Raw genomic sequence first — 12,546 nt, 5'->3', positions numbered from 1 at the left:
CTCCCAAGTATCCCACATAATTTTCGGATCTATATGTCAATTAACAACTGAGCAAGAGCAATTGAAAATGTGAGATCGCCTGCGGTACATCTTGACGTCACACCAGGCAAACGAGCTTCGAGCGGTGGTAACCGGGCCTGTAGTTGGAGATTATGAATCGCTGCTATCGTCAATTCAATTTAATTTTCTTCAAAGTAATGTCTAGATCAATTCTGGGTAACTGGCATTTTTGAGACAAAAGTTCTATAATTAATAAAGAGTACCTTGGGATTCCAAGACATAATTTCGAATTTTTCTCTATGACGTGAATAGATCTTCGCTCAATATCGTTTTTCTAATTCCAGTTTTCAACTAATATTCCAGACAAAGTAAAATCTGATGATGTATCAACAGAAGTCATGTCTGATGTACTCAAACCCTCACTGTCCTCGGGGGAACTTGGTAGTAATTTTTTCCAATATTTTCTGTATTTTCTATTTCTTCAGAACGATTTCTTTTTCGGTGGTATATAATATTTACGGTCAGTTCAGCTTTAGATCTTCGAAAAACCTGTTTATTAACTTGAATTCCAACATCAAAGGTATTTTCCTGTGTACCTGCTTAATCAGACATGATTTGATTTTTAGCGATATCTTCGTTACAAGTATTCAACAAAATTTGTTTTTCTTTTTTTTGAAAAAACGGCGGAGCTTTAGATGTATGGGCCGTCGGTCCATCAATCTGGCAATCAAATATATGCGGAATTAAGCCTGGTTCAAATATAATTTTTCCCACTTTCATAGATTTGATATACATGTAATTTTCTAAATCTGTTTCAACCTGAAGTTCAAAGTAGTGCTCAGAGTAAACTATTTTTTTTATCAATCAGTATCATTCATACTTACATTAAAATGATCTTCGCAACAAAAATGCGTCCCCTTGGCAGATACAAAGTCGGCCCTCCGCATAGCGCGCTGCCATAACTTTCGTAACAGTGAAATAAAAATTTTGTCTGGTGCAGTTACCGAAGAATTCTTGCATTTAGGAACGATGCAATACTTGTAACGTCCTTTTTTATCGTTATTCATATTCACACAGTTGACACACTGCAGTAAACAACACACAACTTGCTTTCTACGGCTTTAGCACACGTATTTCGCTCATCCGCCAGCACTCCCTTGTCGCAGAGTCGACTGATGTGACGTCAAGCTTAACCACACCCCGTTTCGGTGAACGCCACATTCAACAATTAATTTGAGGGGGAAGATAAAGAATGAAAATTCAGATTTTTTGCAGATGTACTATTTGAAACATAAACTTTCAAATTATGAAATAAAACAAATTTGTTAAATGAGCCCATTGTGGAACTAGCCAGGATCACCCTGGGCGACCCTGGGAAGCTGGCGCCGAAGAAATATCTGGCGATGACCAGGAAAAATCTACCAGTCAAGATTTCTGACTGGCCACTGTCAACTAAGGAAATACCACAATATGGGGCTAGTGGACATACCTCTATGCAGGATGTGTGAACAGGAAGATGAGACTGTCAGGCATGTCCTATGCGAGTGCCTGGAGTTATCGTCATTAAGAGAGTGTGTGTTTGGCGAGTCTTGACCTACACCTATCGATATAAAGGCGATGTCTCCCAGAGACCTGTCCACCTTCCTGGAAAGGACAGGATGAACGATGACCTAGAAGGACAACTCCTTGGGAGGATGTACAATGGCCTGAATGCTGTGGGCCTACACTCACCCTCCCTACTCTACAGATACAGATACGTCAAGTTCCAGGTTCCAATTGTGCCTATCAAGAAAGACATCGTTATATTGAATAATTTTGCTTTAGGATGCGTCAAATTAGGGTTTAAAAATTGTATTCCAACACAATAATTTCAATGAATTCTTGTGAAGAAAGTTATAAGTACATACAATTCTCTTAATATGTATGTCCTATGAATATTATCACAATATTGCAGGTTTCGCCGATGGCACTCAAGTAGTTGGGAACAAACAAACTTTTGAAAATACAAAGTTGTTTTGTCAAAAACTAAAGTGTTCAGAATTATCAAAACATTCTGAAATTATTAATAAACAGAGTAGTATACACAACTCACGATCTTGAGTTCGAATTCGCCATCGACTAGATATGTTTTTCGCGAGAATTTGTCTAGTTGATGATGGATTAATTTTGCTTCTTTACATGGCTGACCAGACTACGAATAGGCATGATGCCCCATAGGTTGCTATTAACGTAGTTGCTAGGGGGTCTATTAACATAGACCACCAAGAACACTAGGCTCATAGTTGCCGATATCGAAGATCCCCAAAAAAATAGAAACAAGGACATAGGATATATCACAAAGAGGTTAAAGGACATTAACACACAATAAATACCTATTCATTATACTTGAATTATCGAAAGTATTCAATATCTGACTCGAATATTAATTGATAGGTGTTTGAATTGTTTCAAATTGTAAATTCATGAAATGAATTTTTAGGAAGGAATGTGCAAATTATTAATAACTTTCGCTGATGTAGTTTTGACAGTCACATTCTAAAACAATAGATATTCTTTGCTTTGTTTTCATTTACCATTTCATTGTGTTTTTGCTGATATGCTGCAAATAATTAAAGGACATATATCAAACGAACATATATTTCGTGAAATTCTAAATATCATATCTATTTTTTTTTCAGATGAGATGGGACACACATCATCCTTCCCCGACCATCAAAGATTTCGACAACAAAGTTTCCGAAGCGGACGCATATCTTCAGATCATGATAGACCAAACTAAGGTGAGTCCATTTGCGAACATTTTCTCATTCTCTGTTGTTTAGTTCAATTCCAGATCCCACATATAGACTATGATCGATAATTTTTGAAACAAAATAAAAATAATAATAGGATGAAACCCATCAGAAAAGGAGAAGAATATGATGAAAATGAAAATAAAATAAAGTGGGAAGTGGGAGGAGGTGAGTTTTTAAGGGTAAAAAAAGTCCTATGGGAAAAAATTAAATGACAAAGTTGTAGGTAATAGAAAGATCTACAACTTTTGTATTTTCACATAACCTCAGAATTCATATGAAAAACTAAAATAACCAAGTTTTTGGTTTTTTATTTTTATCTTTGGTGAAAACTTACCTTTTCATATCCCAAATATACTGTAATTTATTTCATTCAGAATATTTATTTTTTCACCTCACTTTGACTTAATATCAAAAAAGCACCCTAATTTTCAATCGAAAATTCTGGCGTCAAAATATCAGCTTTTTTCAAAAAGTCGGTGTGCTTTTTGTTCGTTGAAATCTCTACTTTCTGATGGTGTAAAAAAATATACATTACTATAGTAAATGTTCTTAGACAACACGATTTTTTCATTTTGTTCAATTTCATCAAAAAACTGTGATTGCTGCAATTTTATTCAATTAAAAAGTTTATTTAATGAATTCTAATTACATTCATGTCATAAAAAATCTCATAAAATATAATTATACATGTAGATCGTACTATTGAATTTAGATACTTCATTCTGATTACGTTATTAGTTATAATATTTTTAAAAACGAATTTTAATCACTTATCCATAAGTTTATGTATCTTTGATGGCATTTCTTCATCATCGTTAGATTCGACAAACTTTTCCAATTCTAGTTGATCTTCGAAATCTTCAAGACCATTACCTTCTTCGTATCCAATATCCCATATGGGTGGGAGGTTTGCTAAAATGAAACATGATTTAATTTTTCCCAATTGGCTTTTATGAAATCTTAATTGATTCAGTGTTATTTTTTCATGTTCATATTTATAAATAGATTTGATCAATTGTAATCCTTTTTTTATATATTCTTTACTTGCATCTTTCTTATAAAAAAGATTGGCGAAATTTGACAAATTAAGGACTCCGGTTTGAAACTATTAGACGTGAAAAAATAGATTCTTTACATTTCCAGAACCTGGTTTGATTATTTGAATTTATTTGATATAAAAGGATCAAAAGATCAATATCTTGACCCATAACAATGACAGTTTTATTAGTATCTCTGGCAATTTCTATCGAGGTCTTAATTATGTCAGCATCAGCATCTTCTTTTACTTCTTTACAGAAAAACCCTTGTGACTATAATCTTTTCATTAAAGTTTTTATTATTTTGTCCTTGTTTTTCTCGTTGGATAAAAATGTTTCTTACAAAAATAGTCTTTTTGTATGGTTTTGATAGTCAAGCTCTGGAATATTGCCTGAGGTTTTTCTACGAATACGTTCTCCTCTTTTAGTTGAAGAAGCTTCTGGTACTGTTGTGACAGTAACTGATTTTTTAATTTCAGGGTACCCATCAAAGACAAAATACCTGCTTGCTGTGTTATGTTTTTCTACATAAAAAACCAAAAACTTAGTTATTTGAATTTTTCACAAAAAATTTTGAGGGTATGTGAAAAAATTGTAAATACAAAAGTTGTAGATCTTTTCATTTCCTACAACTTTGCCATTTAACTTTTTTCCATAGGACTAGTAGTTTTGCCGGAAATCGAGATAAACCATTTTTTACCCTCAATAACTCTTCCACTTCCTGAACTCATATCGCCCGTAATTTATGTTGCTTTTCATTTTTATCATATTTCCCTCTTTTTCTAATGGGTTTCATCTTACTATTTTCTTTTCACTTTTTACCATTTTTGAAGGCTTCAGCCCTGATCTAATTAATAACTTTTTATTGTGATAACTATAGAATAAATGTCCTATGAAGATCGCCGGTTGTAGTAATGTGTCAGAACTTCAATAAAATATGCCAAGATTGACATATTTTTCTGTTCACAAAAATATATACTCTTGTCAATTTCTTGTGTAATTTCTAAATCTGATCCATAATTTTAAGAATATTATATTAATCTCAATACCTACATAAATAGTATTTAGTATAATTTTTTTATGAATCATTCATTTTTTGTTTCCTACTGCATATTTGCAATTCAGTAAATTAGTAATCAATTATTCATTTATCAGTTGTGTGCTTGTACTAGAATTTAGCTTTTCGTGTAATTGGGACTTTATGCCCGTAGGAAATCAATAATATATATATATATATATATATATATATATATATATATATATATATATATATATATATATATATATATATATATATATATACATATATATATATAATCTAGAAAGGTTAATGCAGTCAAGCTGCTGGAAAATAATTCCATGAAAATCAAAAAATAAATAGATAAGTACTCTTTGATCATTCCCATATTGATTTCAATTTAAGAGCCACCGGTATACAGCTGTTTCAGCCTATTGGGCATCGTCAGTACCGGGCATTTTTTTCTTATTATTTTTCATAAATACAAGTATTCCACTTAAAAAACATACACTTATTTATTTGCATGCTATTTCCTGACCTTTTCAATTAATTAAGTTCAATGATTAAAAAAAAAAAAAATTATATTTTTTTGTCAGATTAGGCGAATCCCTTCAGATAATCGTCAGATTATGAGACAGCACGTCTAAAACATGAAGATGAACCATATATATCTTAATCTGACGCGCTTGAGTATTTCAAAATGACGATTTTTTTTGCACATTATAATAATGGCCGCGAGTTTGCGTCAGATCGAAATCGTCAGATTATTGAATGAGAGTTGTTTTTTGGTGCACTTAACACCCCCTTAGAAAATCTGACGCGCTCGAATAATTTTTTTTTTCATTTTTAACCCTTACGTACAACCACCCACATCATGCAAACGATCAGATTAACATACCAACATTATAACGAATACGTAGAACATTGATGGTATCAATATCTTACGCGCTCGAGTATGTCCATGCAACATTTTTTTTACATATTTAATAATCTATAGCAGCTTCCCCCACCGATGAAAAGGTATATATTATATAACATTTTTTTCTTCTCATCATCTAAGCTTTGCAACCTAATATGTAAATCCCCATTTTGCATGGTAGGCTCCCCTGCTATTAACACATTGTGAATTGCTTGTCTGTCTATGACCAGCAAAGAATTGTGGGTTCATGTCATTATTGACTCCTATGAGACTAAAAAGATCGTAAGTAATCCGCTAAGCCATTATCTTGTTCTCGAGAAAATATAGTTTCATACATTTTGCATTTATGTTTACAAAAAAATGTCGTACTCATAACAGTAGTATATAGAAATGCATTGATAATGCTTACGTAGAAGGCCATAGCACTAGAATATTTTGTAATATTATGATTAATAGTGATGATATATGTTCATAACTACTTAATAATCATAGTAAAGTAATGTGTGTCTAGGAGGAAATAGTTATAGTTGTATTTGTCTAGGGCCAGTGACAGATTTTTGCGATCAATTCATTCCCAGCCGATAATTTTAGGAATACAGTAAAAAATAAATCAGTAAAGATTTTCTTCTTCTTTAAGCAATGACTTCGAGCTACGCTCGAGAATGTTGAGATGACTTTTTTTTTACAACTTTGCTGCCCTCCTCGTTCTTTACGTCACTCTGAAATTGTCAGATTACTGGAATATACACTTTTTAGCATGTAATTAACTCACCCTGCCTTAATCTGACGCGCTTGAGAATTTCTGATGATATTTTTTTTTACTAATCTGATCTTTTATCCTTCACGGGTGGCCTTATATATAGGGTGTGTAGGTACTTAACCGGGTACAAGGTATCCCCCTGTATATTAATCTGCCGCGCTTCAGTAAATCCCGAAATCCCCGCTTGGGCTCCCCTGTTATAATTTGTTAAACAAAACTTCACAAGTATTTGGTGCTCATACACAGGCAAGCAACAAGCAAGCTTAGACACACTGAGGCATTACCACGAAACTGAAATGATTTTCAGGCAATTATTGGTCAAATCAAAAATAACACATTTTCATAGTAGGGATGAGATCCCATTATCTAAAAGAAAGTACGCGAAAGTTTAAATGAAACTTTTTTTGTCGACTTCTTTTGGATTTATTCATCTTTCACAATCTGAAAAATAATTAAAATTGTAAAATGATGGATGTAGCCGGTAACTACGTGGTAGGAGATCATAATAAAAAGAGAAATGAAAATTTCTATGTTTTTTACCACTTTTATTTGTAACTAACGTTACATATGGACGTCCTATATGGACGAAACTGCAGTAACGTTAGTTACAAATAAAAGTGGTAAAAAACATAAAAATTTTCATTTCTCTTTTTTAATTAAAATTGTAATGGAGAACATTATACAGACTAATTCACGGTGGATGGCACATTATACGTTTTTGGAGAGCAAATTCGGACATTCTTTTCCCAATTAAAAATATTTCGACAATACGGTGTTGACACTTCCATTAGAAAGTAGTAGCAACTTTGATTTTTTAGATAGGACACCATTTATATAATGTTATTTTTGGAATCTTCAACAATTACCAGGCAACGTTTCTGGATGTTTCCCTATACTTATCTGTTTCCATTTTCGAAATATAAATTAATTTAAATTTTTTTCTTCGGAAATCATGACCTCTAAGCTGATATCTTTGAGTTGAGGAATACTATGGTACCGGTGTTGCCGCTTCTATTAGAAAGCAGTAGCAACTTGATTTTTCAAATGGAACACTCTGTATATAATATTATTTTTGGAATCTCCAACAATTGCCCGACAACTTTTCTTGATATTTCCCTATACCTATCTGTTACCGTTTTCGAAATAAAAATTAATTTCAATTTTTTTCTTCGAAAATCATGACTTCTAAAAATGCCGATATCTTTTAGTTAAGAAGTATTATGATATCGAAATTTGGTTTGGAGTTAGGTGATACTTGGAGGCTTCCCACACTTTAGCGTAATCTTCGTTAGTTCACTACAGGGTGGTAAAAAAATACAGTTTTTTCGTTTGCTTGAGAAAGTGACTGAAATTTGATTATTCCAAATGAGCGCTCTGTGTATCATTACAAATTCAGAGAGTTGTTAAAATTTGCTTTCTTTCTGAAAATATCATGCGTCTACCTAAATAGTCAAGTTTCGGACTTTAGAATGGTATTCCCATTCGGTATTTTGTAGGCAAGCCATGATTACTATTTGACAGTAATTTTGTGACCTCCTAATAATATTGACATTTTCGTCACTACATAATCTCTGTTACTTCACTACAAGGTGTTTTTTCGTTTGCTTGAAATAGTGACTAAAAGTTGTCTATTTCAAACGGAACACCTTGTGTATCATTACAAATTTCAGAAAGCTGTCAAAATTTGCTTTCTTTCTATGCATATCATGCGTAAACCTAACCAGTCAAGTTTCGAACTTATGAGCATTTATTTGTGAAAATGTCCCTTCAGAATAATATTCCCATTCGGTATTTTGTAATGTAACATCTACGGTTTTTATATACCTAATTTTCAGCTGCTGTCACCAGATGCGGATTTCTCCACATCAAATTTTGGATGTTGGGCAATTCCGAAAAGACTGTTCGAAAAGTTCGTTCAGATCGCACGACGGCCGGTCTTTTTGATATCTGATCATTTGGTATACCTATTTATATTCTCTCTCATTATATAGTTCCAGAACGACGCCGAATATGAATTTTATTCTTAGATAAAATTCTTTTCACTTACTATTATCTCCTCGATAGATTGACTAAGAAGTCTCTAATTTGTTTTTGTTTTCTTAATTTCATCCTACTCTACGACTACGAGGATGGTATTTTTCTCAGTCCAAAATAAAATGAAAGACCAAGGTTTCAAAAATTAAGTGTAATGAGTGAAACAACGACTCCATGGACAAAATAATAAAAAAACAACGTGTGAAATCTTATATAAAAAAATGTTAAATTCTATAAAATAAAAGAAAATAGAACAAAGAAAATGCCGCCAATTTGACTGTGCTATTTACTAATAATTCAACCTGTTAAATAAATACTAACGCACCAACTCAGTACAAAATACTTTCAGTTTTACTTTTACTTCAGGGAGAGTGGTGTATAACCTTAAATTTGCGTCCTTTTTTGTAATTGTAATATGAAGTCCAGCTAAGCAACACGCACTAGGAACCCAACAATATATAACCTCTTTGCAAATAGGAAGTGAACTCAGACAAAATGATGTCTCTTGGACAAGAAAATCTCCAGAAAATCAACGAGTTTTGATGTTATTGAATATTAACATTTTGTTAGATTACATACAATTACAATTTTTAGTAATTTTCGGTGTAAACAAAAAATTAAAATAACTCTGCACCAAAAACTTTAAAAAATGATTATGCTCTTCAAAAAAAATTGACTGTGGTTGACACCATAGTTGTGTAATTTGTAATATTACAGGCTTTTGAAATAAACCGTCGTATACAGAATGCTGTTTATTTATCATTTTAGCAAAATTTTTTATTCGTAGGCCCCATTTATAAAAAAAGGTACAAAAATAAAACTTCACTTAGATGGCCATGACTTCAAATCTAGATGTATTTTTAATGCTGAACAGCTTTTTCAAATAACATTTCCCGAAATTTTTCAAAATAAGAGTACTTTACTTTTGTCTCAAAATCAAATATCAGAAGGCTCCTCGTATATTAAGTGTGTTTTACTGTATTTTGTTGTTGCATGTTTAGTTTTAGGAGATACACAAACTTTTACCTTACCTTACCTTAATAAATAAGTTTCCCATATGGTGCATACTTTGGGGATGATACTGTGTATATGTATATATGCGAGCGTTTTCGACAGCTGGTCGTGCTGTCATCTAGGCTCTACTCAAACTGTTTTAGTAGAGCCTATATGATGACCAGCACGACCAGCTGTCGAAAGCGCTCGCATATAATTAAATAGGAGTTAAAAAGCTCCAAATCCTTTTTGTGACTCATATTAATATTGAAGTACTGAAAATAAAGGAAAATTAGTTGCATCATTCAAAAATATGTATATATATATATATATATATATATATATATATATATATATATATATATATATATATATATATATATATATATATATATATATATATATATATATATATTGACAATATCAATTTTATTTTTTTCTGACTTTATTTGAAAAGATATCAAAAAACGAATAACACTTTTTCATTGGCACTTTCAAGGTACTACACGATGGTATTTTTAGTTTTTATATCCGACGTTTCGTTTTCAAAAAACCATCATCAACTTTATTTTTTTAAATAGCCCGAAAAAAAAGTACACCCTGTATCTGATTACATTTTTTATTACGAATTCAACGATGTAACACATGTCATTGTTTTCTTTTTAGTTTAAGGGAAAATTGCATTTTTTTTATTTTTAAAATGTATTTTTAAGTAGGTTAGTAATGATTTTTTTAAAGTAATGAAAACAACAAAGAAATTAACGCATTTTTTATTTAATTCAAAGGAGGTGTTCAAACGGGTTTCCGTTATTTTCCAAACATAAGTATGATCTTCTAACTGTAGAACTTAAAACATCACGTAACATCTCTGATGTAATACTGTTAAATGCGACAGTTACACATTCTCGTAACTGCTGTTCAGTTTCAAAAGAATGTTGGTAAACCCGGTTTTTAACAAAACCCCATATGAAGAAGTCCAGAGGAGTTAAGTCAGGGGATCGCGCTGGCCAAGACACTTCACTAAAGGTTCCAATCCACCTTCCAGGAAATCGCTGCGAAAGATACTCTCGAACTTGTCTAGAATTATGTGCAGGAGCACCGTCTTGTTGAAACCAACAGTTATTGACCTGTGCAAGAGGTAAATTATCTAAACAGTCTTCTACATAGTTTTGCAATAAATGATGGTATCGTTCGGCGGTCAAAGAATTATAGTAAAAAAACGGACCTAGTATTTTAGTTCCTAAAATTGCACACCAAATATTAAACCCAAAATGTTCTTGATGTCTTGATATTTTCTTAACACGCGGATTTTGCTGAGCCCAGTAATGCGTATTGCGGCGGTTGAATATACCATTATTAGTGACCATACTTTCGTCGGACCATATTATTTTTGAAGGGAAATTATAATCTTCTTCACACGCGCGTGTATACCATTCGCAAAAATTTCGGCGCCGTTCGAAATCCCCTGGTTTAAGTCCTTGGCAAATCATAAATTTATAGGGGTGATATCTATTTTTACGCAAAATAAATTGTGCTGTGGATTTGGCTACTCCTACATTATTTTCGATTTGCCTAGTTGATATTTCAGGGTTCTCAACAACTGCTTGTAAAACATTATTTTGGGCTTCTTCTGAAGATTCCTTTTTCCGAGATAAAACAGGCTTTTTAAATGAACCATATTCTTTTAAATTTCGAGCCAGCTCTAAGAAAATGGACTTACATGGCTGCTTTCTTTCTGGATATGTATTAAGATACATTGCTGCTGTATTTACAGTATTTTTGTGGCACAAAATGTAGCACGTTAGCATGTCAAACTTTTCTTCATGGCTATAATGCTCACCGGCATATTCGACGATAATAACACAATATTATCTATTCAACAATAAACAATAATAACGACAACAGTAACAATAACTCTAAAAACAACAACTCGACAAACAGGCTAAAAACAACGACAATTACTATTTTATCGTGTAATTAAATAATATTTGACAGGCTCGGTGACAGGTATTTACGTCAAAGCATTTGTTCGCAACGCCTACTTAAAGATTTTTTTTAAAATAGAAAAAATGTAAAAATGTAATTTTCCTTTAAACTAAAAAGAAAACAATGGCATGTGATACATCGTTGAATTCGTAATAAAAAATGGAATCAGATACAGGGTGTACTTTTGTTTCGGGTCATATAAAAAAATAAAGTTGATGATGGTTTCTTGAAAACGAAACGTCGGATATAAAATCTAAAAATACCATCGTGTAGTACCTTAAAAGTGCCAATGAAAAACTGTTATTCGTTTTTTGATATCTTTTCAAATAAAGTCAGAAGAAAATAAAATTGATATTGTCAAATTCTCGTTTTTCCCAAATATCCCAGCAGGCCATGAAAATTCTTCAAGTTTCTAAACGGCATGTAAATAAGCTTTAAAGAACACAACTTTTTCCTAATTTAACCTAAGCTGTATATCCAACAGGTACTGAGATTCCCATGCTTAGGATCCTTATCTTGGACACACTGTATACTCTGCTTCACCATCTTCATACAAAAAAATGTTGAAAGTCATAACCTTTCCTTTCCAAAAATGAATCTCTTCTGAAAATTTACCCCTTTCAATTTAAATAGTGCTATATTAAGTGGCTGGTTCCATCGAATCTTTTTGAAATGGGGAAGAATTCTTAAAGCGGATTCACAATGAACAGATTATCGATTCGATACCTTTTGTGAAATCAATTAACGGAAAAGCGCGTGGGCTTTAAAAAGCTGAATCCTTATAGCAAAGCAGCTGATTACGAAGTTCTATTGCATTATATAAAGACAATTATTCATATTTCAAAGCTTATATGCTCAGTATAATTACGTTTGACGTATTAACGTTCATTCTATTCTTTCATCATAATATACAGTATGTATTACTGCCAACGAACCTGATGTAAGTCTATGACTGTTCTACTGTCATATTTGTTTTTTATTCTTGATAGAAAGAATACATCACT

General features: G+C 32.3%; 1 protein-coding gene across 2 annotated transcripts in view; it reads left to right on the top strand.

Moving 5' to 3' along the window:
- LOC111512193 (oxysterol-binding protein-related protein 9) overlaps nt 1-12,546 on the top strand; it is a 187,080-nt gene that overhangs the window by 88,295 nt on the left and 86,239 nt on the right. For both annotated transcript variants that reach the window (XM_074180728.1, XM_074180727.1), the window contains exon 3: nt 2,679-2,780. In XM_074180728.1, coding sequence (XP_074036829.1) covers nt 2,679-2,780 — 102 coding nt within the window. The remainder of the gene's footprint in view (nt 1-2,678; nt 2,781-12,546) is intronic.

Source organism: Leptinotarsa decemlineata, unplaced genomic scaffold (assembly GCF_025532065.1).
Source record: "Leptinotarsa decemlineata unplaced genomic scaffold, Ldec_3_MD MMD2_tig00026299_RagTag_RagTag, whole genome shotgun sequence".
Taxonomy (NCBI): domain Eukaryota; kingdom Metazoa; phylum Arthropoda; class Insecta; order Coleoptera; family Chrysomelidae; genus Leptinotarsa; species Leptinotarsa decemlineata.
The sequence above is the reverse complement of the archived record's forward strand: the minus strand, read 5'-3'. Positions and strand labels throughout refer to the sequence as shown.